Raw genomic sequence first — 23,818 nt, forward strand, 5'->3', positions numbered from 1 at the left:
CTCTTGGATTCTCATTTCATCACCTGCTGCTGGCGCAAAGCAGAGTAGCTGGTGGGTGGCAACAGTTGTTGGTTCCTATCTCTGACAAGGCATGAAACTTAAGCAATGGTAAGTAAGCATCAACGTGAGGGAATGTGCGCAGCCTGGTGGATCATTACTAGGATGCACTCATCGATCATGACATGACATGGGAACATGCGCATCAAATTCTGGTGTCATGTCATTACAATTGGTGAGTGCATCTTAGTGCATCTTGTGTCATGTCATGGTTGGCGAGTACATCCTAACTGTGATTCGCAAGGTTGCACATATTCGCGTTGACGTTTGCTTGCCATTGCTTGAATTTCATGCCTTGTGGGAGAGAGGAACATGCTGCTGTTGTCACTGGCTAGTTGCTTGGTCAGGGTGTAGGCGATCCCTGAACCTAACGTGGATCCTGGCGATGATCATAGAGTGCGCATCCTCGGACTTGATGTGGATCACTGCTAGGATGAGCTTGTAGGACGTGATGTGGGAACGTACTCTAGGATCACCGCCAAGATGCGTTGGCCTAGCAGATCACGATGAACACCCGAATCGTCAAATTTTGCAAATCTGCCGAATCACAGGCGAATCTATTTGCTTGTCGGAGGGAAGCAGAGCCCCTCCTTGAAAGGGGTGGCACAGCTGGAGAAGCAGCTTCCCCGACAAATCCAGCCAATGAAATGGAATCCAACCACCCTTATTGTGTGACAGTGATATGCATTCTCAGTTCCATAGCGTGACGAGGCCGATGGACCGAAGACCCGAGAACCGATTCTTGGAGAGTTTGTAGTTAATGGAAGAGTTAGGAAAGAGTTAAGTAAAACTTTGGGGCAAGTGGCAAATGCTGTCAAAGCCAATGCCAGCTGCTTCATTGTGTCTTCCTCATTCTTCTTCTTCTTCACCACCAAAGTTTTGTTTTGTGTTCATTTTGCCTCTGCATCTCCACTGTAAACCCTATTTCCCCCCTCCATGAATCCTCCCTGAGAGCTCCCCCCTTCCTCTCTCTCCCCTTCCCTTTTCCCCCTCATGGCTCCCTCCTCCTACCGCGATCGCACTGCTGAATTTCAGATCATCGCAGATCGTTTGCAGAAATCCCACTCTGTTGCCTCTGCTTCTTCTTCTTCTTCCTCCTTGGCCAACGGTTCCGCCGATGCCTCCGCCAAGCTGCTGCACGGGCCCCGCTCGTCTGCCTCTTTGCAATCGGAGTTCAATAAGCGAGCCTCCCGTATCGGCCTCAGCATCCATCAAACGTCTCAGAAACTCTCCAAACTCGCCAAATGTAAGCCTTGATTTTGATCTTTTGTGTGCGAAATGCGTATATCTCTGAATCGTTCGGGCGCTTTAGTTTCTGACGGGGCGGAGCATGGAATTATTCATCTATTGCGAATGGCGTAACTGCTTCGCCAGCCTATTTCTTTTACCTAAGTCTAGAAGTACATTACGTCAGTCGATCTGGCCGCATTGGTGATGTCATGTTTTCTAGATCACATTTCGGATTCTCCGTTTGATCCGATCCGGGTCCATATAGTTGCTGATAGCGAATTTGGATTTCAGAGCAGCGTCGACCGCTAAATGTCCAAGATCTCATGAACGCCGATAACAACCAATGTGAACGAGAATTTTCTTACACCAGTATCCACGCATCAAGTTCGTTTGAGTAGACTGAGTAGCTTGTCGTCTTTTAAATCGATCCTCGTCAGATGGTGAAGTTTTGTTAAGTTTTTATTCGTGCATCATGTTTAACTTAGCCATGGTAATATTGGAGTGACCCGGAGCTTTCTAGTGATATCTGGGATACATGGCGTATTACTTTTTCTCTTTGACGCCCAATCACAATATCAATACATATGCCATGTCTAAAATCTGAAAGTGTAGAATTGCTTTCTTTTGTATGTGACCTCGAGTCAATCATCAACTAAAGAAGGGGTTCGCGAATCTAGTTGGTTAGTCTCCATTTCCTTTATGCTGAGAACTTTAGACTACTATGGCTAGGCGATGGAAACATGTATAAAAGTGCCCAAGATAAAAACAAAGTTTAGATAGAGAATTCAGCGCACAATTATTTGCATTGAGGCTCTCACTGCCTGGGACTTCTTGAGGAATTGGGAGATTTGAACAAGCGAAGAAACTTGGTGCAGACTGACTGAAAATGCCAGAAAGGCGTGTACCCAGCCTGCAAGGGGCTGAAACGAAGAAACAGTACGTAGCAAGATGTACACTACCTGTGGGAGCTCTGATTGTTCGGGAGAGGTGGAAACTGCAGTATTTCAATGTAGCAAACTGGAAATTCCAAAATCTGATTTACTTTGTGTCACTAGCCCAAGCCTGAAATGGGCAAAAGCAAGGCCCACTAAGTTGAACTAGCTAAAAGCGATGCCTAAATTGTGAAAACAATGCCTAAAGTTGTGAAAAGCACCCCAGGATTTAAGCTAGCACGTAATAAACAACCGGAGGAAGTTCATTGAATGAGAACCCTTGGATCATAGGATGACACCTGGATGGATGAGGGCTCATAAAAAGAAAACTTGGGTCTAGGCTGCCTCTGATATAAAAGTAGATCTCAGTGTACACCATCAAGCAGCAGGGTGCAGCGTGCTGCGTTGATATGGACCACTGTGACCTTCAGTCGCTGTCTAGAAGCCTTTCGTGCCACCTTCAAAGTCTGGCAGCCTTTCCTCCAAAACTAAAGTGACACTATCAAGTGCATACCGAAATGGCACTACACGTCCCGCTTTATATAGGGGAGGACAGGTTGCCCTCCCCCCTCTTTCTTGCCGACGAACAGCCCTACCAGCTGTCTTACTGGCCCGACTATATAGCCAACCTGCGACGTGGTAGGCCGACTTCACCTGGTCTCACCCGACTGCCTTATAGCTGGATGACCGCTTGACTCTAGCTGAAGATAAAAGCAAGGGTAGCAACTCTGAGACTCTCTCATCAATAGATCCCCACTACCACGTTAGAGGTTGCCAAAAAGGGAAGGTCCCAAAAAGGCAAGGTCTGTCTGTACAATAGTGGGCATTTGAGTCAACATCAATGAGCATTTTGGCAAAATTCATATCACATCCAAAGAGACATCTTCTAGCCAAAAATAATATTATCATTCAATAATGTTCATGTGAACTTTCAACACTTTTGAAAGTAAATGGGCAGAAGATAGCTAGCTGCCTATAATGCAACTTCATCTAATATTTCACTCGCTTCATGTCTTGGAAACCATGTTTACCAAAGTGCACGATCTTAATCTTCCTTATAAATGCTACATTTCCCCAGCATCGGCAAGCTCATTCCCCACGCTACTAAAAAATGATGGATAAGAGCCAATAAACAAACTAGCTGTACATAAAGACATTATCATTGGGTGCAAGGTGGTCTCGTTATGGTCTATATACGACCAAGAGTTGAGTCTCTCTACAACTCGAATCCTATTCGGATCAGGTTCATTTTTCCCATTCCCCTTCCAAAGAACGCGAATTTTTGAGGGCTGTTTGTGCATTCATCTTTGAAGATGGTTCATAATCAGAATAGAATCAAAATGCGGGAGATGTGTTTGGAGTCTTGGCCCAGGTGGATAAATTGGAAATTATTCCATGTGGAGTTTTATGATAAAGAATCTGCTGGTTGCAAACAGTCTGTGGGGTGTTGTCACAAGTGAAGATGCCCGTCCAGGAGATGTGGTCATTGCTTCTGTTACACCCCAGCAAGGAGGTGATTCTCGCAATAGGCAGCAAGCTCAGGTGAGACCACCTGCACGAGCTGCACCCATTGCTCTTTTAGAGCTTTCTCCAACCTTCTCAAGGCTCCTCTAAGAATTCTATTCAAGAACTCAAGATGCAAGAAACTTCCACGTGAGAGATATCAGAAACTACAATCATTTTGCAATCTTGCAGTATACTCCATGAAAGAATCAACGCACTCAACCTCTCAAAGAATGAGCTATCCTCATATTACAATTCAGAGCTAAAACGGAATGTGGAATCAAGATGAAAGCATGAGAGGCAAGATATCACTAAGCAACACAAACTTTGATTGATCACAAAGGGAATACAAGTCCCTAAGATGTCTCACACACTCATGTACAAAGCTTTTAAATATGCAAGGGGAAGAGTCCACTTGTCTTACACTAAGCATGTCACCTCCAAGTGTCTCACATAGGCACACTGCTTTCCTCTCCTTACATTTCTACATCCTTTGGTTTTCTTTTGCAGCAAATATCTTTTGGAAAACATAGCACATGACTTTCATAAGGATTACAATGTGGAGACAAATTGTTCACATAAAAATAAAAACTAAAATGAGTCCATTAAGAATCATTAAGAATAAGGGCCAGCAATATTGCCAGCAATTTTTAGAAAGAGCCATTGAGGGTGGAAATGGACCCATATCATGCCATCATCGAAATGAGGATAGCATAATCCCATGCTTAGACAATGCTTCTAGCAATTAGTTGAGGCTCACAAGTATCAAAACACTCATTGGACCCTAGGTTTTGACTCATCCCATTCAAATGTGTGATAATTTTCCATCTCCTATGGTCTTTCAACATGAACAATACCACTATATTGACCATGCGAAATCCTTCAAAGAGTGACACCAAAGACTGTCTCCCAAGAAGAGTTCTTTGAAAAGAATTACATTATAGCATTCACGGGCATTGTGACCAACTCAAAGCTGCAAAGGTTCCTTTGTAGGCAGTCTACTATGGAGTGTCCCATCCTTTTGTTGTTCTAGACTTTTCTTAGATTCTCTAGCTCTGCCTGAAAATGGCTATCTGCTCCTCTTGAGTGCAATTTCTATTTCTCCCTTTAATTCTTCTATGCCTCTCTTGAGGACAAAGATCTGTGAAGTCTTGCTTCAATCCCTAGGTAATTTTTTACTTCTCAAGTCTTGCACCAATCCCTATGTAACCTTTGGCTTCTCAACCAAGAGTGCATTCTCAATAAATGGCTATCTTTGGAACACTTAGCAAAGGCGTGGAGTTAGAGTCTTGCTGATCAAGTTGGTACCTCTTTTTTCATATAAATTTGTTACCTCTTTTTTCTTCTCTTTTGTTTTCTCTTTTATTTTCTTTGTAGAATTTTTTTCTTTAGAACAACAAAAAATCTAAATTTGTATGATTGGATATATTTTAATCTTACAAAGATATATATCTCGCTGATCTTGCATTGGATGCTGAATGCTAGAGTTTCCAGCATCTAGCCTTGGAAGTCCAACAATCAATATACCTTGACCAAATTGTCAATTGATGACCTGCAATACCATTTCATTAAACATCTTTTTTTAAGAGTTTAGATCTTGTACGGTAGATCATAGAAGTGTCTCATTGGCTGTGAATTGACTATATCACCTATTTGCATCATTCTCAAGAGTATCATTAATGATTAAACTTACAAGCTTAGAGGAACTGGTGGAGGTGATCCTTCAAATATTTTGCCAATTTCACAAGTGATTTGTCTTCCCATGAAATAAAAAAGCGGTCTAGTGATTCCTTGAATTTAAAAATTTGGCTGAAAGTCAAACCAATCACACGATCAAAACTCTCAGAGTTCATGTTTTCACGTCTATGAGTGAATATACCCTAGTAGCCTTATTTATAGCACCACCATGGGTATAGTATTCATGGGTCCACAAACATCATTGTGCACAATTTGCAATATTATTGTTGTTACAAAATAATAAAGAAGACGGAGACTCAATTGCTTGCACACATGAATGATGAATCAAGAATGTAATATTGAATAAAATGTTTCCATGATGGAGGGACAACTCCATAATAGAGTACTATTGAATTATGGGCCATCAACCATGTACATATGGTGGGACCTCATGAGAAGTTTGAAAATCATAAAAATTGTCTATCCTTGTATGATATAGAGACCATCCAATGATTAAAGTATGGATCATTGGCTTGGTATCAGCCATGTACATATGGTGGGACATATGTGTATATGTTGTATGCATGGGGTAGATGGTTACGAATATTGTAACAATCGCGACTAACAGAGAATATGAGAGGCTAGTAGAGAGATAGAAAACAAAGGACGAGCATAGAGGCAGGAAGGACCAAGAACTTCCACGGCAGAATTCTGCTGTTTCTCCCATCATCTATACAAGTTAGTGAGCTTCAATGGACTTCTCCATTTTAACAACCGCACCCTAGCTTGGCCTGCAGGTGTCTTCTATGTATTGATAGGCTCCAGTTGGCAAGAGAGTGTCTTGTGCCAACTATTCTTCATACCCTATGAAGGAGTTGGAAGGATTTTTCTGTCATCAAATGATGGGACTGATTTATGCCTTCCAGATGTCCTTTGGGATTAAGAAGAATTTGCTGTCAGTTTCCTCTTTTGGGAAGGAGGTTTTGCTGCGATTTTTGAGGATAGTAAGTGCATTGTCAGTGTTAGAAAAGTCACTGCTGGCACTTCAAATCAGGGCTGGACAACGTGACAGCAGCATGCCAAATGCATGAGTGGCAACAGTTACTTCAAAAATGAAAATTGCAGAATGATGAGAATGCAAGGTATGGCTATGTGAACTATGGAGGTTTGCAGTTATTGCAGCGACACGGGATAGTATACAATATGCCTTTTTTGGAGACGATTCCTAGCATGTCTCTGAGGGGTGTGTATTGGGAAAGACGCACAAGAATGAGTTTTCTAGAGATGTATCTGTTAGATCAAAGGGAAAAGATGGATCTGTTAGATCAAAGGGAAAAGGTTGCCACAGAGTTTTTGGATACAGGCCCAACCAAGGCCTTGAACTGTGACTTTGAGGCTTGATATAACAGAAACCCCAAGGTGGAGTACCTTAGGGTGTTTGGCTGCACAACATATGCACTTGCGCAATCAGTTGAGAAGCAAGCCCGATGGTATGCTGCTCACGAGTCACAGGCACAAATGAAGAGAAAATTGAAGATTTTAAGTGATCTTGAAGGCTTGTACACCAGGACATTGTCATTGCAGGGGGTTGTTGGACATATTATAATATTTGAGGCAGTGGCAGAGTTAGGGGCACTTTTTCCTTCTAAGGTTTTTCCTTCGAACCACCGGCAGTGGTTGAGTTTAGATTTCTTTGCGTTTTAACCCTAGTTTGGGTTAACCCAGGTTTTAGGGTTTTGTCATGTTGACAGCCCCTTGTACTCTTATTCTTGCAACTTCATTCAAGAGAACTCCACGTTTTTGCACTCTCGACCATCTCATCTTTCACAGAGTCAAGACTCACGATGGATGCCTGTACAAGATATATGAAACATCCATACACATGGACAGTCAGCCAAGTGAACTGATGATTGGCACTTTCGTAAGCTGACTTCTGAGAGGAAGTGTGAGTGCAAGCATCAGCTGAACTGAATGGAAGCACGACGGAAGCCTAATATGACTTGGATAGAAGCAGGCCTCTGAACAAACAAACAAGACATACTTTTGGCTGATCTGCTTGGAACCAAAACGCATCCTTGCCGCTTGCGTGGAGCTCCTAGCTGAGGGCTCACATCAATGCATATGTTGTGGGCTTGTTGGAGCTATGCATGCACTTTTCCTTGGACTTATTGATGCTTGTGTTGAAAATTTTTGGCAAGACAAGACAATCCATGTTGAAATAACAATAGGAGCAGCTGTGCTAACGGGTAAGGGTTGATACAAAAGAATTGCCACGATCTTGGAGGCATCACACTGATTGCAGTACATTCCATACCCTACATATGGAAAAAGCAAGTGCCATACGTATTTTGGCTGAATGCTGGTCATCCCGATGATCGTGGATAGTGCCTCAGCATCCAATTAGATCTGCAGCCTTCACGACCTTGTCCATGGCATCTATTTACTCCTAGGGCTTGGTCTCCACTTCTTAGGTAATTTTGTAACCAGATGGCTTCGATCTTTGATCTATCGGATAGTTGGTCTCATCCAGCATTACCAAAATCAGGAATGGGCTTGCGGGATGCCATGTCACACTATGTGAATTACCTCAAAGAGAATTCCGGACCACAATGCACATTACCACAAACTTGACACACCTGACCATCAGAGGTTCTTTTCTCCTGAGTCGTTTTAGTAGATTACGACATAAGCATTGCTTTGCTTGCTAGGTATGTCTACCTTTTGTCTTTCAAAAAAAAAATTGTTAGCTCATTTTTTTTCTCTTTTATTTTCTTTGTAGAATTTTGGACTTTAGAACAACAAAAATCTGAATTTGTATGATTGGATATTCTAGTCTTATAAAGGTATATAGAGATTGATGCTAGTCTTATTAGGGCTCTGATGCTAGGTTAGAGAAAAGAGTTGTATCTCCTCTCCCCGCTGTTGCAAATTACTTTTTGGTGGTGGTTATTAGAATTAGGGTCAATGCCAACAGGAATAAAAAATGCCTGCAGGTGTGTAGCAATGGGAACTGGCAGAGAGTTGCTCAGCTGCTGCAGCTGTCCACACTGCACCACCCTCAGATTGTATGAACAGGCTGAGAGCTGCCTCAAAGTGGGTGCAGCCAGCCAAAGCTTGGCTGCCATACCTGCTACAGCACAGGGGTTAGGCTATGAGGAGAGGTCGGGGCTGGTGGGGAGCATGCAGGTTGAAAGTGACAGCCTAGGAGCAGCAAACTTCGAGGAGCAGGATTCTGTACATTGTATGGTGAAAATGGCAAAAGGGAGCTTTTTTATTTCTTGGGCACACGTTTCTAGCAGGTGTCTATCACCTTGTGTCGTTTCTAACATTCTAATGCCTCTAACCTTAAGAAATGTGTTTCTTAACAACCCTGATAGACTCTTGTATTCTGACTTACCACTGAAGTCTTGAGGAGGCAAGGAGGAGGAGAGGATTACAGCTTTGGAATAGGTAATTGGGCCTCCAGTTTTACTGCTCTAGCTTGTATGTGGAGATGCATGAGTAGACGATTTTGATATTTATACCATGGAGCTTTATAAGCTGTTCTACATTGTTATGTAATTCCTTGGCACATGAGTTTGCACTGTGAAATTTAACTTGAGCTTGCTGCCCAACTCTTTGACAGAATGGGGACTTTTTTCCTTGTAGCTGTTACGGGTGCTTTTAACAGTGGTTCTCTCTGTTGATGCAAAGTATGTGTTGGTGGTCGTCCCTGACTCAGCTTGCATTACACGTCACTTCAATGATAGTTTTTTCCCCCGCACTTATCTAATTATTGATTATCATGATGGTTAGCTGCTTGAGCTAAGATTTCATGTCTGTTGGACTGATGCTTCCTCCCTCGCATGGAGCAGCGTTGACTTGTGGAGCTATCGTGCACTATCTTTACAAGCCTTTACAACTCTGTGAATTTGTCCATTAACGGATGGTGAATATGTGTGAATGTGAAGAGAGGCTGAAAGAGAAAGCTGAGCCGAAGTGTAGCGGAGGAAGGATGTACAAAGCCTTAGGTCTAGCTTTGATACCGATGTAAGGAATGGGAGATTTGCATGAGGGGGATAGAATAGCAGGAATGAGAGAAGGAAGGGAGAAAGGCAGAGAAGAGGGACTTTCTGCATAAGGGAGTATAAGGTACAGACATTCTGTCATAGTAGCTAGTCCCTGCTATGCGTGATGGAGTTTATGGTTTTCAACCTTATGAGTGACTATCATGAGATTGAAACTGTACTATGTTGTGTTTTTAGAGGATGAGTTTGGGAATGTTCCTGGATTCAATTAGGTATATGCTTCTGCCATATTAGCGGACATGCAAATTTCACCTTGTGAAGTTTTCGTCCATATTGCGGCCTGCTGGTATTGCGATAATTCTTTCTATCTTAAATGGTGCATTGCCCTATCAGCTAGATTTAGATGCTCGTTTGGGAGAGACTAAAATAAAATCATTTAGACTTCACAAGCAGTGGTAGCTTGAATGAAGAGATTTTGGACTACTTTTTTATTAGCCTTCTCCTTTAGTGCTAGCCTTCATCATGGCTGAGTCTGCCCTTCACCTCCGGAGTGCCGACAGAAACTCAGTACGAAGACTTTGTATAAATGGATGCTCAAGTTTGTGTGGGTGTGTGGATTTGTATGGGAGAGCATATTTTTATACTATGGTCTACCCCCACTGTTGTGTTAGAAATGACCCAACAGAGGGTACGCACAGCGGAAGACTGATAGTATTGCCCGAGAGCTCACATAGTGTGCGTGTGGGGTGTGGAATCACAAACTTCTTAACTTAAGTGCATAAAATAGATGTGCAGACTCATTAATAGACAATGAACCAGCCAGATAGAGAAACCACCAAAATAATATATTTCCGTCCAAAGCTATGACACAATACAAAAGAGAGAGATCCAGAGTCCCACTAATGGTGTGGTCTTCTGATCTTACCACAAGGTACTTCTCCTATTTGTTGGCTATCTCTAGACTCGAGCCCGCGTGCTCCACCTCGATCGTTTGTAGACTTTCTGTCCAGAATGGTTCTCTCTACCTTACTGCCTGTAGATCAGCCTAGGTAGGCAGCACTTACTAGCTCAGTCTGCAGCCCTCTTTAGGTCTCCTTCACCTCTTGGGAAAAAGGCCCAAGGAAGCCCTGTCTGCTGCTCCAAAGAATGTAGAATGAGACCAAGAGCCTCTGCTTTTATAGGCCCCAAGGGGCTGGGAAACCTACCGCCGACCCAGGCCCTAGATCTGGCCGACCTGGTTGGTACTTCCTGCCCCCCCCTGGCCGACTTTTCTGGCCCCTCCTGGGCCGACTTTACTGCCCTATATAAGGGGTATGGCTGGGCTCTTTTGGGCTGCTGCCTGGCCCCAAGGGCAGCCCCCATTTGGCTCTACTCTCGGGCATATCTATGACCAGGTGGCTGGCCCACCATAGCCTCCACCTCTGCCCCTTCTGTTGTGCTGGTTCTGCCCTCTGCCAGGCTATCTCCAGCCACCTGTGCAGCGCCGTACTCATCCGTATTGCTGCTGAGGTCAGCTGCCATGTGTCGCCATCATGCAGCCACTCCTCACCTTCTCTAGATGTGCTGCCCACATGACAGCCATGATGCTGTCCATGTGGCAGCCCCTTTCTCTCTTTTTCTGTGGGGTACTGCCCTAGGTCTCCCTCCCCATGCTCTCCTCATATGGGGGCTTACAGATGGGGAGGTGGCCATTCCAGCGCTGATGACATCAGTGGGGATGTCATAATAGCTAATCCCTGCTATGCGTGATGGAGTTTATGGTTTTCAACCTTATGAGTGACTATCATGAGATTGAACGTGCACTATGTTGTGTTTTTAGAGGATGAGTTTGGAATGTTCCTGGATTCATCTAGGTATAAGGTACAGACAAAGAGACAGTACACAGGTGGATATGGAAGATGGATAGCTGAGTAGATACGGGAGTGGAGATGTCACTCTCAAAATAGAGAATAGGATGGGTGGTGGTTAAATTTATATCCTGTACACACAAGCAGCCCTAGCCTAATTAGTCCTATCCCCCACTAACTTGGTCCTATTCTGGCCTTTTCTTACACTATAATGGTAACTATGTTGCTCCTCTTATCCCTCCCATCCTTTACTCTTTGTTTAGATACTTCAAAATTCTGCTACCTCCAGCAATGATGCTTTTTGTCTTTTTTTGGACAAATTTACATTGTTTGTGCAATGTTTATGGCATTTGCAACGTTTGGGTTTCTATGGCAGATAAGATTTTCCATTATGACATTAGTTCTGATCTGTAATATTCCTTTTCCTTCTGCAGTGGCAAAGCGAACATCAATGTTTGATGATCCAGCAATGGAAATCCAAGAACTGACAGCTGTAATCAAGCAAGACATTACAGCTTTGAATGCAGCAATCTCAGATCTGCAATCATTACGCAACTCTCAAAGTGAGAGTGGCAGTCTTTCCAAACAAAGCAGCGAACATTCTACTACAGTGGTTGATAACCTTAAAAGCAGACTGATGAATGCGACTAAAGAGTTCAAGGAGGTCTTAACAATGCGGACGGAGGTGATGTATCTGTGCCTTAATATTGACCTACTCTATCTGGAAAGGGCAATCTTGTACCTCTTTTGATTGCAAAGTAAACTTTCTGGGATGATATTCCTGCAGAATTTGAAGGTCCATGAGAACAGGAGGCAGCTTTTCTCTGCAAATGCACCAAAAGACAGGAACCCATTTGTACGGCAGAGACCGCTTGCTCTCAATAACTCTGGTGGGTCAAGTGGTGCTCCGGCTCCTTGGGTCAATGGTTCAACATCTGATTTGCAACTTCCCAGCTCAAGGTTATGGCTGCTTCTTGCTTGATAAATTTTCCTTTTGTTGTCTCTACCTTGGTTGGGTAGGACAGGGACTGAGAATGTGCATGTAGGGATAGTCTGGCTTGCTTGGGGTTACCATGGAACAGGAAGTCTCTAAGAGCAGTAATCACTAGAATGAGAACTTTCAGGTTGTTGAATGGGAACTTTCCCAAAATGCAATCACATAATATACCTTTTCATCAATGCTATTTTACTTGAAAATGGAGAGACTATATTTACCGTTAAGTTTTTAATTTTCATAGCCACACCCAAACTACCAAAGACTGTCTGAAGTAAAATTATGGAATGGCGAATTGGCCGTGAAAGTGACATTTCAATCTAGTCAGTAGGGGAGTATGTGGGAGTGTGCTTTGTGTACAGTACTATGATCACTGTAATTCTGGAAATGTATGATTGATAGATGTTTACCGATTTCTGTTCTTTGATTTATTTTTGTCTTCTTGATCTCATAAAGTCATACCTCGATTAATTATTCTGATTTTAAACACACAACTTTTGGAGGGGTATGGTCTTAAATCAACCAAAATCTTACTCTATATGTGAAAAATTGTGGTATGGGCTGGCCTGGCAGCTGGGGCAGGGGCAGGGGCAGGGGTGGGACTGCACGTACTATATTGGTAGAAACATGGGTGTGGAGGAATTCAGTTTAAATGCAACTGGAAGATTATGGGTCACCATGACCCTAAGTGTGTTAAGACTTTACAAAATTTACCTGCAGTCAAAACAAAATTACAAGTGCACATCCTTTAGGCAGGGATTGCAGACTCTGAAACCGGTCTTCAGTGCTAGAGTGCCCCTGCTCAATGAAACCAAGTACAAGACACCACATTGGCCCCAAATACTTGGCGCCCCTTCCGGTATTTATTTATTTCTTTAGGAATGAAATTGGTACATACAACAAGGGTTCAACCTTGCATTGTTCCTCTTTGCAAATCCTCTACTTGTCTTCAAGGCATCTAATCCCAGTGCACCTCCTCCTTGCCATTTGCCCGTTCATTAAAGTCCTAACCCTCATACCAAGAACAACGTTGGTTGTCCTTGGGCCCAACTTTTAGACCCCTCTTTTAAAGCCTTTGCCTTGCCCCTAGGACCTAGTGGTGCACCTAGACTTTGCCCTTAGGAACTTCTAGGAAGTGTGCACGTCCTCTAGCCAGTCCCTCACGGCCAAACCATTACAACACTTAACCATGCTTAACCTTGGGTTAAGCGTAAGTTGAGTTACGAAGATTCTTTACTTCAGTTTTCACGTCCTCGTGACATACCCTCCTCTTGAAACAGCAAACTATCAAGTTTGCTGCTATAAACATAAACCACCAACAATGATGATATGGTCTAGGAGAGCGCGCGTGTCCATCCATATATCAATGCATCATCCATGTGGAGTGACTAGTACACTCATCATAGAAGTCCCGTAGCAGATGTATTGTCAGCAAACAATACCTCGGGTGAAACATATAGTGTCACCAAGCGACTTCTAGATACCGTGAGCCTGTCTGTTGACAAGGGAGTGGAGGAACTACCCCCCTCTTGAGCATCAGGCAATGCTCCAGACCTATGCTCTGCCGAGCCTGATGTAGCTACAACCGAAGTCAGCTCAAAGCACAACAACTGAGTGGACTACACCACTTTGAGTGAAATCTGCTAGTTCACTCGCCTCCAATAACTTGAACCACACACACATAGCAATAATGGATCCTAGGAACATAGATCCCGGTACTCGATATCCTTTCAGACTTGCATCACCGCAAGCTGAATCGGTTCAGCCAATCTATGCTAGACTTGGATCCTTGCCTCATGGTTCAAATTTAAAAAAACCAACTAGCATGTACTAAATGGATTTACTGCTCGAGCCATGCCGGGCAACAAGTGCATCCAAAACAGGCATGTGATACATGGACGTGCTGCTCTAGCCATGCCGGGCAACAAGAGCAATCCAACAGTAACAAGGACTATTTATTCTGCAATTTACCATTCAGCCTAGAAGAGGAGACTCTCCATCTTCTGACTGATACAAAAATCAACAAAACTAGCAGGGAAGAACCATTCTGCAAATAACAAAGAGATTATCATAAACTGGGGGCTGTAAATATGGTGGAGGCATCGTGGATCCCATATTCTGTACTATATCGCCTGTGCCCATGGTGGGGTTGACCATTCCGGATCCCATTCCTTGCATCTGTGGCACACTCCAAGTGTTGCTTATCATTCTTGGCATCCCTGTCTGCATACCGGGCTGCATCCCTATGTTTGCATACATCATGTTGGCATTTGCAGGGGGCATTCCACCCTCCATATGCTGCTGCAAATTCTGCATTCCTGGCTGGAAACTACCCAAGTATGTACCAGGCATACTGAGCCCTTCGGTGGGCTGTCCCACCATTGACTGAAAAACTGATCCTCTGCCAAAATATCTTGGATGCTTCATGGGCTGAGGAAGGACTTGCTGTCCTTGATTAACTGAATGAAAAGTATTGACATTACCCACTACATGGGTGACTGTGGGCATCTCTGGTGGCTGTCTACTGAAAGATACACGCCTCTGAGTCTTCTTATGCTTTGTCTGCTTCTTCTCAGCTGTCTTTTTGCTTCCAGGGGGAGCATTACCACCAGAATAAGCTTGCATAATCTCCAAAAAAGTATGTTGCAGCTGTGACAGGGCTCCCACTGCACTTTGCATTTGCAACTGAAAAAGGGCATTGGGATCAAGCTGCTCTGTCTCATCCACCTCATCCTGCGAATCCTCAATGGCATGCTCAAGAGAAACATGCTGTCCCTCATCATTTTGCTCTTCTTCACCCTCACTGGTATTGTGCTCCTCATCAAAGCTGTCTGTTTCCTGCTCGGAGTTAGTCAGTGATCTCTCGCGGTGCGACATGATTCTTGATGGTATGGCTGTAACAAAAAATGCAATGGGGCTTTCTTCACCCAACACTCCTAGGGCTCACCTCTGTAGGAAGATGGTGATATCCCGGCAATGGAACCTGAAACCGGCCTTCAGTTTCCTAAAGGGCAGTAGACCATAACTTGCATTGCATATTCATTATTCACAGCCACATTGCATCATTTCCAACTGCATAACTTTAAACAATACCACTTAGAAACAACTTGAGAAATAACTGGATGGAGGCTACAGTGCCCCTGCTCAATGAAACCAAGTACAAGACACCACATTGGCCCCAAATACTTGGCGCCTCTTCCGGTATTTATTTATTTCTTTAGGAATGAAATTGGTACATACAATAAGGGTTCAACCTTGCACTGTTCCTCTGTGCAAATCCTCTACTTGTCTTCAAGGCATCTAATCCCAGTGCACCACTAGAATTCCACTGGCAAGGCATACTCAGGCATTCACTTCTGATCTAACACAACTTAGAGGCATTCAGGCATCCAAACCACTGGCAAACTGAGCTCAAGGCAGCCTCAAGGCTATCACATGCATCCACACCGTCCTTAGGCCTTCCACAGGATCACCCTTGCCTTTGGGTGCTTACTAGAACTTGTTGGAGTCCTGAAAGGACTGCACACAACACGCATGCACCGCAAAAAGCTGCAAAGCAAGAAAGAACAAGGAAAAACCGAACCTGGAACCAACTCCCGCTGTCTGTGGCAGAGGGGCAAGCTCCTTCCTCGCACCTATCTTCTGTCCAAGCTCCCCGCAGGGTGCAGGTGTCTTCCAACAATCAGGAGAAGAGAGAAATGAAGATAGAGAGTGGAGGGTGAACAAGAAAGAGCTGTAGAGGAAAGATGGTTCACAGATTTTCCTCGAAATGATTGCCTCGGGATCTGTGCCTGAGTCCTCCTAAGAGAAGGTGCCAAAAGCAACAGGGAAAGTTCCTCCTGCAGCCTGCACTGGTCCAGAACAGCTCCAGAAGCCACCACGCAGCCAAAAACATGTGCACAAAGGTCCAGCACAGCAAAAGACAACTCCAGGCACCTGCTGGAGGCAGCTGAACACGTCTGTACGGATTCCGTACAGCCGTACGGACGTCCGTGCAGTCCGTACGAAAATTTTTTGAAAGTTCAAAAATGAGTCCTAGCGCTTCCTAGAAGTGTGTACTAGCCTTGGAACAGTCAAAACAGTGTTAAAACGGCTGAAAACAGGCTTGAAACAGCTCAAACAGCTCAAAACTGCACAAGAACAATTGAGAACGTCCTACACCTCTGGGAGAGTGAGGGGAGAGAGATGGAAGGTGGGGGAAGGGCATGCATACACATGCTTGACAAATGGCACCTCCTCCTTGCCATTTGCCTCTTCATTGAAGTCCTAACCCCCATACCAAGAACAACGTTGGTTGTCTTTGGGTCCAACTTTTAGACCCCTCTTTTAAAGCCTTTGCCTTGCCCCTAGGCTAGTGGTGCACCTAGACTTTGCCCTTAGGAACTTCTAGGAAGTGTGCACTTCCTCTAGCCTTACAAAGGTTTATGTTAATTTGTAAGATAGGGTATATTCTAGATCTTGTGAACGTATATGGTGATGATCGCCAGATCCATTTGAGCAATTTGATGGAGGAAGATGCATTAAATGCTTGAATTGTTGACATATCTACGGATTGATGGGATCATATTGATTACAATGGACGTCCTTGCTGTGACATATGTTCTGATTCATTGTGACCGTGGTTGTTAAATTGTTTAGCTGGACTTAGCTGGAGGTATTTTTAACAAGCAGGAACGTGCAAGCCATAATTTTCTAAATTGAACTAGGAATGTGCTTATACAGGCGATTAAGAAATGAGGATAGTCCAACAACGTCAAGCTCACAGCAAGCGATGCAGCAGATGGTCCCTTTACAAGACAGCTATATGCAAAGCAGGGCAGAAGCTCTTCAAAATGTCGAATCCACTATCTTGGAACTAGGCAACATTTTTACACAGCTAGCAACAATGGTAGCCGAACAGGGTGAAATTGCTATCAGGTGTGTATAAAGTTAGTGAGTACAAGGTACTTTCACATTCAAGTCAACTTTGATTGGAGGAATGAGTTTCCCCCCCCTTTTCTCTACTTTTTGTATAATGTGCCATGGTCTTTGCATAATTTTCAACAGGATTGATGAAAACATGGATGACACATTGAGCAATGTGGAAGGAGCTCAAGGAGCCTTGTTGAAGTATTTGAATCATATCTCCTCCAATCGCTGGCTAATTGTAAAGATTTTTTTTGTGCTGATTGTGTTTTTGTTGATATTCGTCTTTTTTGTAGTCTAGCCCATTTGGGAATGGGAAATATGAGCATTAAGGTGGCATTTCAGCAATATGTAATATTTTCTTTGCCCGCGCAACCGATTCTTCCCTGTTTAAATGACTCTCCAAGCATTACTGAATGAGAGAGTATCTGTTATCTATGTCAAAATACTTTGAAGCTACGTATGTTGCATGCAAGTCTGGCTCTCCATGCAGACTATGCCCTTGGGAATCAAATAGGGCGCAGGATGTATCTCTTTATTTTTTCACCAATGTGCCTTGTAGTTTTCCAACACAGTCTAGTGCAGGCTTTTTGTAGCTGTTTTTTTGGGGGGGATTATATCTTGTTGGCTACAGGGGTCTTGGAGATTTTCAGTTCTTAAACATTTTCACTGCCTTCTGTGGATGCAGTACAGTAATTATTGCATGGGCTGTTTGGGGTTCCCCGAATTAGGTTAGTTAAAAACCATTGTGTTAAAAGGTATGACACTTGGTACACTCGGCCTGCCAGCGACATTTCCAAACTTAGACAAAATACTAGCTCGACTTGAGACTGAGTTTTACTAAGGGCCATTTTGCATAAACCTTATAAGGATTTCAAAAATTTGGCATGCGCTTATTGTGATGGCAGATAGTACTAGTGCTTAGGTTGCATTGTGGGCTTATTGGCTTGTCCCCGAAGATCAGGCTGGTAGGCTTTCATCTTGCAAGAATGGCCTGATGGGGTCGTTCAAGTTAGGAAATTTTAAATTATGTTTAGTTATTGTATTGTTGCATTGTGTGCTGGAAGCCAGGATGTCCCTACCACATTTTATCTGCTGTTCGTGCACGTTATGCTGTCAGATTCTCAAGCATTTTCCTTGGTTTTCTACTTGACCATATGACTGGCATTATGCTGTTTTCTGGCTGAATGAGAGAAGGTTGGCAGTTAAGTTGTAATTTTTGTATCCCCTAGTCAGCCTTTTTTTGCTCCTTATTTCACAAGCATATTGGTATGATGAAATCTCTTCGGGCATCTTCCTTGGATGTCTACTTGACGATACTGACTGTTACTAACTTGTTATCAGGCTGAATTCTGGAGAGAAGGATTGGCAGTTAAGTTGTAATGTTTGGTATCAACTACTCTAGTGTTTCTTTTCGGCTCCTTATCTCAAAGCATGCTGGTCTTGATGATTTTTTTTTTTGTATATGCTCTCTCTCTCTCTCTCTCTCTCTCTCTCTCTCTCTCTCTCTCTCTCAGTGTCTGTGTGTCTGTAAAACCTTCATAATTGCACTCACATGATATCGTTTTGTGATGCTGTGTTTGGGTAGAAATGTGGGCTTCCATTATTGTGCTGTGCATGCCATACATTAGCTGCCAGAAGAGCATTTATTTCAGTTTATGATTATGACTCTGAAAAACCTTGCTATCAGATCATTTGTGCCATTTAACCAAAAGTCCAGTATGCTGACATCTGAGAAACTCAAATTCTTTATTTGTACATTAATAAGTGGCCTGAGGCTTCTTTGGCACCCGTTATCTATGTGTGGTGCCTGTATGTGCCGGATTATCTTTCCCTAAGGCTGTGTTTATGCTGTACGTTTATAGGGTATGTCCCTTTTGTTGCCCAAGAGGGAGGATGACATTTATCATGCTGTTTGTAAGGGGGAGGGGTGCTATATGCAGTATGGCATTCATGCGTTTGATGCTTGGATTTGGACGGGTAGCACTGAGCAAATGTGTCCTCTCGTTCTCTTTCTTCCTTTTGTGCATGTGGTTTCTTTCTGCATTTTAAGTATGTGTTTTGTCTCATCTTCTTTGAAATTAGCTAGTTTGGGGATGTTTTTAGTGTAAGACGACATCTCCTTAGGGTTGCCCACTAGCCCATTTCTTTTTGCCATATGCTCGGGTTTGGCATTTAAGTAAATGTTTTGTCTCATCTTCTTTGAAATTAGCCAGTTTGGTTCACCTAGGAAAAGCCCCCTCATGTTTTTAGTGTAAGACGACATCTCCTTAGGGTTGCCCACTAGCCCATTTCTTTTTGCCATATGCTCGGGTTTGGCATCTAGTTTTGAATGCAGTTGACGTCAGCTTATTGCTGTGTGAACATGCTGGATGTTCTTTGGCCACCTAGTCTGTGGCCGAAGGGTTTTATTAACATATTATTTGAATTAGCATACTATTTCACCGGCGAGCTAAGACAATGTTTATTGGTTATTGATTGACTACACAAATATACTTGATATAGTCTCCAACCCACATATAGCGGGTTTCATGAGCATCAGCCTTGTATGAAGCCAATAACTCGTCTCCTCACGCTATGGCTACAAATCTCATTGCCCTATTAGAGGGTTGGGTGGGGATCAGCTTATCATCGATGATGCCAAGAGTATTAGTCATGCTTGGTTGATGTGAAGGGCTGAGCATGCTTGCCTATGCCTTGTCCAGAAGACCTTGATTTACTTGACAAACTGCTATTGTACCATTGTTATGCCAAGATGTTCATTTAGAGGCATGCAAGAGACTTAACATAGAGTGATCAAGGCATGACTAAAATGTATCTATACAAAAAAGAAACTAAAGTTTGTTTGCATGGATTTTTTATGGGGGCAAGTTTACTTACTGAGTAGGGAAAATGATTGGCATCATAAGATACAACTATGTAAAGCTTACTTGTTTTCCTTTTGTTTAGGATTTTGTAAAATTTTCTTTATTTCATAAAAAAGAGAAGGCAAAAACTAGAATTGGCCAAGCTATCTTAGAAGCTTGTATTGTGGCCATTTTGCATTCAAATTGAACCCAATTTAAAGCACGGTTTAACACATGGTACCTCAGCTATTTTTGCTCATTACCATTCATTGCATACATTGCCACCTATAGGCACACCAAATGGCACCAATTAATGGGGGTCTGCCAATGGGGAAAAAATCTATAACTTAACATTCTCTTTTTCGTTTTACATGCAGATTATTGCATTTGAAGTGTAATTTTTCACATGATTTGTATTAGCGATCAAGATTTGCATTTGATTCACACAATGCATACAATTTAGAAAATTTTTAATAAAAAATCCAGAACTCCAAAATTCACCAACTAGAGCTTAATCAATCGGGGAAAAGCATTCATACATTTGTCCTTGAGGCCGTTCACCTTGCAATAGTTTGTGTAGAATGCTCGAGTAAAAATCCTCCTATCTTTGCTTGGCAACGAAGGCGAAGATAGCGCACAACAATGAGATTGCTATCATCCATGAGCAATTGCACATCTGGCATTCTAGTAACCTAGCATACGCTTTGGGAAGCTTAGGATTTCTTGCCTTTTCCTTTCTTTGTAAGTGATTGCTTGCTTCTTCATTCAACTTTGTACGGATGTGAGAATATTCTTGCATTGAGCATGAGGCGAGATGTTGAGGTTGTGCGGTGCTCCAGGGTTCTTGGATTAGAGTGGAGTTGAAGGGTTAAAGGGTTGGCCTCAGAGGTTTCTATGGGCATCAAGTGGTAGAGTGGAGTTGCAAATATGTTTTGGATTGGGAGAGAATAGGGAGAAGAAGGTGGAGTTAGAGCATTGACGAAGAGAGGATAAAAACAAAGAATCTTAAAGAAGTGATTCTCTTTCTAGTGAGTCTGCATCCTAGACTGTCTATCAAAAGCTCATCCATCTTCGAACCCTAGTCCCCCTTCATTCCCTTCGTAGCCAAAACAAACATAGCATTCATGACAAGTCGAGTAGGACTGCAAACAAAACGACGGCACGGTTCATCCACAAGATGGCAAATTATACCTCCCCTCGATTTTTCTCTCCCCCTCCCCTATCTCCCATGGTCTAATACCATTTTTAATAATTTTGCCATATTTTGGTCACATTTCAAGGAAGTCTTGAGTGATTTGTTTACGTAATAGCCCCCCCCCCCCCCTCCAAACAAGAATTTGGGGCCAATTACTTAATTTGTTGTGATGATGGGTGAGTGCAAATGTTCAATTAACTTAAGGTAGTGGGTGCGATGCAAAATGGATTAACCTAAGGTAGGAAATGAAATCGAGAAGCCTGGATTTCAAAAGCCATTTGAGCTTCTTGGAGAAGCTTAGAAGATTCTATAACTTGCTATATAGACTAGGGCAGGTTGAAGAGAGCAAGGTAGAGGAGGACATGTGAAAGGCTCTCAAGGATTGTGATGAGCAATCTCAAAATGTCATGCGAGTATGTGAGGGGAGGGGTAGAGGGAGAGAGAGAGAAGGCCTGAGCAGACGGGAGGGGCGAGGTGGAGGGGAGAGCTAGGGAGAAGAGTCGAAGGCGGAGGGGAAAGGAGGGAAGCAAAGCAATAGAGAGGTCGATAGGAGAATGAATCATGAATGTGCATTGATGCATATTTGAGCTTAGGTCAATCATGAATTATGAATCGATGCAACACAACGATAAATTAATTAATACTATAGGTTCAATATGCGAATAGATACAATATGTTTACATATATAATAACATCATTGCAAACCCATGTTGGCTATTTTGGCATATTTTGCAAAATTTTAACTTGCAATACTTTTGATCACAATTTCTTGCAATTGGGCCACACACTCGTCAATTTTGTTCCATTTTAGAGCTCTTAATTAGTATCCTTTTTGTGAAAGGGAAATTTTTTGGAAGTTAAAAGGCATATTTATAATTGTTTATACTTGTATATATATGGCAAAATCACACAATGAGATCATCTTTTGGGACCACAACAATAGATCGCATAATAACAATTATGGCACTAAAAAAGGGATGGGAAGTTTTTGGAAGTTAAAAGGCATATTTATAATTGTTTTTACTTGTTGTATATGTATGGTAGAATCACACAACGAGATCATATTTTGGGACCACAACAATAAATCGCATAATAACAATTATGGCACTAAAAAAGAGATGGGAAGTTTTTGGAAGTTAAAAGGCATTATTTATAATTGTTTGTACTTGTATATGTATGGCAAGATCACTCAACGAGATCATCTTTTGGGACCACAAAAGTGAATCACATAATAACAATTATGGCACTAAAAAAGGGATGGGAAGTTTTTATAAAGCAAGAAAAGAGACCAAAAGATTTGGGATAATTTACACTAGATCAACTTTAAGAATTCATTTAATGACAAAAGATAATGGGATCAAAAAAACACAATGGTCACTTAAAATTATCGACTTCAATGTCGAAGGCATGATGTTCATAGTCATCAAAGATAGTTGTCGATCCGTGGAAAGCTTTAAAGTATCACTTCAATGTAAATAAATTCTTACTCTTGAGAATCAATTGAACAATGTAATCAAATTATACACAGTCGATCCGTGGAAAGCTTTAAAGTATCACTTCAATGTAAATAAATTCTTACTCTTGAGAATCAATTGAACAATGTAATCAAATTATACACAAAATAGGTCTTGACTACCCAATCAATCTAAAGGACATAGCACATCAAGTAGCATCCATTGATCAAGAGATTAAAATTGAAAGATTACTAGAGATTGCACTTAATGGTCTAAAAAAAGGCTATGATCAATTTGTGACAGCAATGGTTACTAGAGATGCTCCAACATCATTTGAAATCCTGTGCTTATGAAAGGACAATTAATAAGAGGTACAAAAGACTAACAGACCATCAACATATTTGCTCATGATGAAAGGGACATGAACCTTGTGGCTTTCACAAGGTAAAACTTTGTTCGAATTGCCCATGAGACATTAGTGACATCTTCCCCTTTGTAGATGGGATTTCCATAACCTATCAAAAAGGCATTTAAGCTACAATTGCTAGAACAATCCTTCTTGGCATTAAGATGTGATCCTATGTTGTTGAGAGGATTGTAAAAACTTTTTGAAAGTGTCATCATCATAATGATGTTCACAAGCCTAACCTTTGTCATTGATTGATCTATATTCTTTTTGTCATTGCATCAAGGGCATTTTCTTGAGACATTCTCTTGCATACTTGTGGATTACACACGTTCTAAAATACATACATTTCATGTGCTTTGCCCAAGCACGCAAATGAGTCTCAAATCTCTTTATCAAAGAAGCTAAATCTGATACTTGATTATAGACCATGTATGGCTATTAGCTCGCAAAGAATGTAAAAGACTTCAGAAGAAAGGGAATTTGTACTTGGAGCATGTAGGAAAGACTTGAAGAAAGCTTCACATCGAAGCTGAGCAAACAATTGATTTCAACGGAGTAGTCATTCCAAAAATCTTAGTGGGAAGGATTTGCAATAAGGAGGTCAAATAATATCAAGGAGAGTGGCCTCTAGTCTCTGTTTTAAAGCATACAAAAAACAAAGAATTAAAATAATTACCATTAATCATCCAATAAAAATATGTGGAAAAGACACGGTGTCGACGATTGATGATCTTCCTTCCATCTCCGTCAACGATTGATGAT

The 23,818-nt window shown here is 42.3% G+C and overlaps 1 protein-coding gene across 1 annotated transcript; it reads left to right on the forward strand.

The window, feature by feature from the left end:
• The first annotated feature begins 1,017 nt into the window (after positions 1–1,017).
• SYP32 (syntaxin of plants 32) lies at positions 1,018–17,857 on the forward strand. Its single transcript, XM_087397371.1, has 5 exons — positions 1,018–1,303; positions 11,688–11,938; positions 12,041–12,213; positions 16,970–17,164; positions 17,294–17,857. Exons 1-5 carry the CDS (start codon positions 1,051–1,053, stop codon positions 17,451–17,453), a joined length of 1,032 nt encoding a protein of 343 aa, XP_087253497.1. The 5' UTR covers positions 1,018–1,050; the 3' UTR covers positions 17,454–17,857.
• The last annotated feature ends 5,961 nt before the right edge of the window (positions 17,858–23,818 follow it).

The sequence above is a fragment of the Dipteris shenzhenensis genome, chromosome 26 (genome assembly GCF_047967505.1).
Source record: "Dipteris shenzhenensis isolate YYH24624 ecotype China chromosome 26, Dip_SZ_1.0, whole genome shotgun sequence".
NCBI lineage: Eukaryota > Viridiplantae > Streptophyta > Polypodiopsida > Gleicheniales > Dipteridaceae > Dipteris > Dipteris shenzhenensis.